The sequence below is a fragment of the Elaeis guineensis genome, chromosome 11, assembly GCF_000442705.2.
Source record: "Elaeis guineensis isolate ETL-2024a chromosome 11, EG11, whole genome shotgun sequence".
Classification (NCBI taxonomy): Eukaryota; Viridiplantae; Streptophyta; class Magnoliopsida; order Arecales; family Arecaceae; genus Elaeis; species Elaeis guineensis.
Window position 1 is genome coordinate 123,856,200 of NC_026003.2, and position 5,895 is coordinate 123,862,094.

Below are 5,895 nucleotides of genomic sequence, written 5' to 3' on the forward strand. Positions count from 1 at the left end.
AAATTACGGAATTACAAAATTACATATAATCACGTAGCCATCTCTTCCTAGATAATCAGATTACTTCTTTTTTAGATAATGCTGCATTACATATAATCAACATTACTTGTGAAAGTGACAAAATAAATGGAGAGCATTTTGTTTCACCACTTTCACAGGTAATAAAAGAAATAATCTGATTACCTAAGGAAAGGTGGCTATGTGATTATATGTAATTTTGTAACTCCACAATCTTGTAACAAGATAACTTCATGATCAAAATATTTTTACTAAAATAGATTAAAATATATATTAAATAAGTTATAGATAGTACTATTTGATGAAAATTAAAAAAATATAATTAATAATTTGATTGATGATATCATCGAAAATAATTGATTTTTAAAATTAAATTATTTTTGTAAAAAATAGATAATAACCAATGAGCACGATGAAAATATTTTAAAAAAATTAATTTATATTATATAATATAAATTATATATCAAATATTATAATATAATTTTTTATTATTTTATAATAATATTATTATATATATGAAATATTATAATATAAATTTTTATTATTTTATTAAATAATTATATTTTTTTATAAATATATTATCGTAGCAACAATATCTATCTAATGGACCAAACACTCTCTTAGATTCATAAGGTTTTTTACCATTGTCATCGTTAACAAAACGCTCGTTAATTTGCTTCTTTCCAAAAGCTATCAGGCTTTGCACAGCTGTACTACTGTCATCGTCAATAAATGCTCGTTAATTTTGCATCTTTCCAGAAATTCATCAGGCTTTTCTCTACAGTCATCTTTACTAAATGCTCGTTAATTTTGCTTCATTCCAGAAATTCATCAGGCCCCATTCCCACCTCGAGTAAATAGTGCCCGCTCCAAACCCACCACCCCCAAAACAACCCCACACACCACACCACCCCCAAACGCCCACCCACCCACCCCCAACCACAACACAACCCCCAACACACACACCACACCCCCCTCCCCCCACAACGCAACCCCCAACCCACCCCCGGGCCAATCACTGTCAGCCTTTCAACCTTTTTGAGAGGTTTCAAAAGGTCCCCATTATCCATCCACAGCTCCTTCTGGAAAAACCCATCCTACCCTTTTGTCCTCTGCTGCAGGCCCCCTCTCTGTCTGTGTACCTTCCCTTCGCAAGAAAAACCAGACCCACTGTAAATAGACAACAGATAGGGCGAGAGCGAGCGCACCCCCAGGGAGAAAGGACCCGAAGAGGAGACCGAGAGGAGGAGGAGGAGGGAGGTATGGGAACGGGATGGCGGCGAGCATTCTGCACATCGATCCGTCGAGATCCGGACACGACGGCGGCGGAGAGGAGCCCTGGCCCCAGCCCCCGGAGCTGCGCCAAGTTGAGCTTCTTCTCCGGCAGCGGCGGAGGTAGCAACCCGTCGACGCCAAGGTTCCGCAGCCTCCGGTGCCGCACCAAGTCGGCGCCTCCGGAGAGTCCGAAGCTGCAATGCAAGCGCTCGCCCACGCCGCCACCGCCGACCAGCCCGAAGCGGAGCCCCACTTTATTCCGCCGGCGTTCCTCGAACCCGTCTTGCCAAGATCCCCTTCCACGTTCGCCATCTTCAAGGCCGCTCTTCATCTTTCCCGGGTATGCATTTCGTCTGTACAATTTTGCTGCCATCCTCCAACCCCTCTCCCCAACCCCCCACACCCAAATATGTTTTTTTTCTTTTTTCCTTTTTTTTTTTGGCTTCCATCGGGATGAAAATACGTATTTTTCTCGCACGCTGCTCTCCTTTTGATTCATGATTGCCCCGGAGCAGTTCGTATCTGCGGTTTTTCTTTCTTCAATTATTGATGCTAGAATTTCTTGCCCAAGTTATCTCCCCCCGCCCCCCCCCTCTTTCGTTTGTGCGTGTGCTTTGATTGGTGAAATGATGAATTTCAGATTCAGGCATCTTTTCCCCGATCTCATCAAAATCACTATTCAGTCCCACTACTTTTTGCTTTTATCCTCTTGCCCTCATCGTCGCGCCGCTGTGCTGTGACTATTTGTTTGGTAGTTTAATACTTGCCTGCTCCTCCTCCGATCCGATCGGATCGATAACGGGCTGACGCCGATTGTTTTGGTGTTACAGAGCAGGTGCGTGATATGTGCGCAGAGCGTAAAGGCGGGTGGAGGGACGGCGGTATTCACGGCAGAATGCTCCCATGCCTTCCACTTCCCCTGTATCGCGGCCCACGTCCGGTCTAGTGGCGGCGGCACCCTCAACTGCCCCGTCTGCTCCGCCTCCTGGCGCCAGGCCCCCTTTCTCTCCTCCCTCGGCGACCATCAAGACGACGAGCTTCATTCTCCTGTGCTTGTAGGAGACAGGAAGCCGCTGCACTGCCGGAGGATGAGCAGGGAGGACAAGCGTGGCGGGAGCGAAGCAGAGAAGAGCAAACCCGTCTCTGCTACGGCTGCTGTGAAGAAGGCCTATGATGATGACGAGCCGCTGCTGCCCTCCACCAGGACCACCCAAGGCGGCACCAACGTCCTGTTCAATCCTATTCCGGAAGCAGACGAAGACGATGGCGACGAGCTGGAAGCACAGGAGGGGGGGGATGGCTTCCATGGGTTTTTGACAAAGGATAATAACAATAATAACAGTAACTGCTCCCGGTCCCCATCTTGCAGGGCCACCGCCGGCACGAGGATGGCCGACGCAGGGGGAGTGGAGGTGAGCGTGATGCCGGAGGCGGCCCTGGTGTCTTCCGGGCGGAGGCACCGGAACTACGTGGTGGCGCTCAAGGTGAAGGCCCCTGCGGCGGCGCCGCTGCTCAGCTGGTGCCGCCGCGCCCCGATCGACCTGGTGACGGTGCTGGACGTGAGCGGGGGCATGACTGGGGCCAAGATCCAGATGCTGAAGCGGGCCATGCGCCAGATCATCTCGTCTCTAGGCCCCGCCGACCGTCTCTCCATGGTTGCCTTCTCGGCAGCTGCCGCCAAACGCCTTCTTCCCCTCCGCCGGATGTCACGGCCTGGCCAGCGCTCCGCCCGCCTGATCGTGGAGCGACTGATGGCGTCCAGCGACAGTCCAGGTTTGTGCGTCGGCGATGCCCTTCGGAAGGCCACTAAGGTATTGGAAGACCGCCGGGAGCGCAACCCCGTCGCTACCATCATGCTCCTGTCCGACGGCCAGCAGCAGCAGCATGAGGATGCCAATAAAGACGGCCGCCGCTACCTGGGGTATCCATCGTCGTCGGCTGCCGCGGTCACGACACGGTTCGCCCACCTGGAGATCCCCATCCACGCGTCCGGCTACGGGGACGCGCCGCAGCGGCAACCGCCCAAACACAGCAGCTGCCCGGCGGCGCCCGTGGAGGACGCCTTCGCCAAGTGCGTCGGCGGTCTGGTGAGCGTGGTCCTGCAGGACGTCCGTCTCCAGATCGTCTTCCCATCTGGGGAAGTCTCCGCCGTCTACTCTGGCGGTGGGCGGGCGGTGGCCCTCGGCAGCACCATCCGGCTCGGCGACCTCTACGCGGAGGAGGAGTGGGAGCTGCTGGTGGAGCTCAGGGTGCCGACGGCGGCCGGACCAGGTTACCACCAGCATTCCCTCTCGGTGAAGTGCAGGTACAGGGACCCGGCCACCCAGGAGGTGATGTGCGGGGAGGATAGGACCCTGCTCCTTCCGCCGCTCCAGAGCCAGGCCCACCCCCTGCTCACTTGTTCTGCCTCCTCAATCTCGCTGCGGCTCCGGAACCTGTTCGTCACCACGCGTGCCGTGGCCGAGTCGCGGCGGCTGGCCGAGCTCTCGGACCACGCCACGGCTCTCCACCTGCTCTCCTCCGCCCGCTCCCTGCTGCTGCAGTCTCAGGCCGCCTCTGACCAAGATCAGGACCTCATCCGCCGGTTGGAGGCTGAGCTTGCTGATATCCAGCGGCGGCGAGGGGGCCAGCAACAGCCGCTTTCCCCGTGCCAGAGGAGGAGAGAAGCTGCGGTCCCGGGCGGCGAGCAGCAGCAGCTGACGCCCACTTCGGCTTGGCGAGCGGCAGAGCAGCTGGCCAAGGTTGCAATCATGCGGAAGTCACTGAACCGGATCAGCGATCTGCACGGTTTCGAGAACGCCCGGTTCTAGTAAAGGACCGGACCGTGGCGGGGGTGGGTGGTTGGGGGACAAGAATTCTGGAAAGTTTTATAAATAATGACAATAAAAATGGTTGCTCTTTTCCTTCTTCATTTATTTTTATAGGAGCGGGCAAACGGCCGCCCTCGTTGATTTTTTTTTTTTTTCAAATAGATAATTAGCAATAACAAGTTTGCCGCAATGAAGCAGTGGGTGTTTTTTTTTTTTTTTTATTATTATTTTTTTATTTTTTTTTATTTTTTTTATGGTAAAAAGGAGAAGCGGAGGGTGGTTAATGCTAACCAGTTTAAATAGACTTGGAAACCTCTCCCATCCGTCAAGAAATTGGATGGTCCAATTCTAGATATAGCATGGCCTCTTGGTGAAAGTAGATTGATTTTTCTTTTTGTAGTAGGCTGTTATTCTTAATTTATTTTTATTTTTTTATTTTAATTTTAGTTAAAATAATTTATGTTGGCTTCTTGTAGTTAGATTGAGTTTTTTTTGTTCTAATATATTTAAATTTATTTTTATAAATTATAGAAATATTTTTTTAATTTTAATTTAATTTTACTTATAACTTTTGTACTATTAATGAAGTATTGCAATGTGGCTCTTCTTTATTTGAAATGTGTTTTGATGATAACTCTTCCAATTTTGAAAATTATTTGTTTTGCATCCGTTGCTTTCGGTATTTTTTCTTTTCTCTAGCGATATTCCAACGACGACTAGCATCCTACTTTTTGCTTGGATCCCACAATCTTTCTTTTGTGCACGAGTGTGGTAGCATCTTAAGAACCCTATTTCTCTCCGTTATAGCAGTGAAGTACTATCTTTTCTCCATTAGTTGGTAATACCTTTTTTTCTCAAAGTTTTTCTTTATAAGATCATGATTTTAGTGAATATTATATTTTTTTTTATTTTTTTAGTGACTGATCTAAAGTAAGACATTATAACTATAGATTTAGAGATGTTCTTTTAGTTTATCCTTGCATGATGGTGTAAGGTTGTAACTTTTGATTATGATATCATATTTTAATTTTTATAATTTACATACAATATTCATTGATGTGTTCTGTCATGATTTTTTTTATGCATGGTCTTTATTTCAATTATCTTATAGTCTATTAATAAGAGATTATGGTCCCTCTATGTGTTGTGAGCTTATTTTCATTGTGTGTGTGCATAACAGATAGATTTTGGATCAATATTGTCCCTTGTAAGTTTTTTTTTTAAATCCATGACTCTTTGTTATGGTTCCATTGTAGACTTATGTCATACTCTTTTCAGTGCATAACAGAAGCATTGAAAAATTATCCAAACATATTAAGGTTCAATTTTTTAAGCATGGTTCGATGTTTCTAATATTTTAAAATACACAATGCATAGCGAATGCAGTTTTTTAACCATATTTTGGATTGATGTTCAGTCTATTTTGGACTGATGTTTTACTTTCTTAAACATTATTTTTTGGATTGTTGTTTGAGTTTGTTAACATTGGAAGCATCAAAATTTTATTTGGACTTATATTTTCAGTTTGTTAAGTAACACTTTTTCAATGCCAAATGACTCTATATCGATTTTTCAATTGAAATTGAACTTATGTATATATGAACTTCATGTATCATTTATTCATTATTGCAAAGATGAACTTTGATTTTTTTACTAGATAGATCTACCATGGTGGATAAATCAAGTACCATCCAAGCTACCATTCTAATGGGGGATATGTTAGATATTTTGATAACTATGATCCAGTTAGATTTAGTATCGTAGAGTTGGAGGATATGCTAGGCTAACTAGA

The 5,895-nt window shown here is 46.1% G+C and overlaps 1 protein-coding gene across 1 annotated transcript; it reads left to right on the forward strand.

The window, feature by feature from the left end:
* Positions 1 to 1,144: 1,144 nt before the first annotated feature.
* Positions 1,145 to 4,202, forward strand: LOC105054536 (E3 ubiquitin-protein ligase WAV3). The gene is given in 3 exon segments (XM_010936074.4): positions 1,145 to 1,550; positions 1,553 to 1,633; positions 2,124 to 4,202. Coding segments are annotated over 3 exon segments (2,331 nt in total). The 5' UTR covers positions 1,145 to 1,280; the 3' UTR covers positions 4,104 to 4,202.
* Positions 4,203 to 5,895: the final 1,693 nt, after the last annotated feature.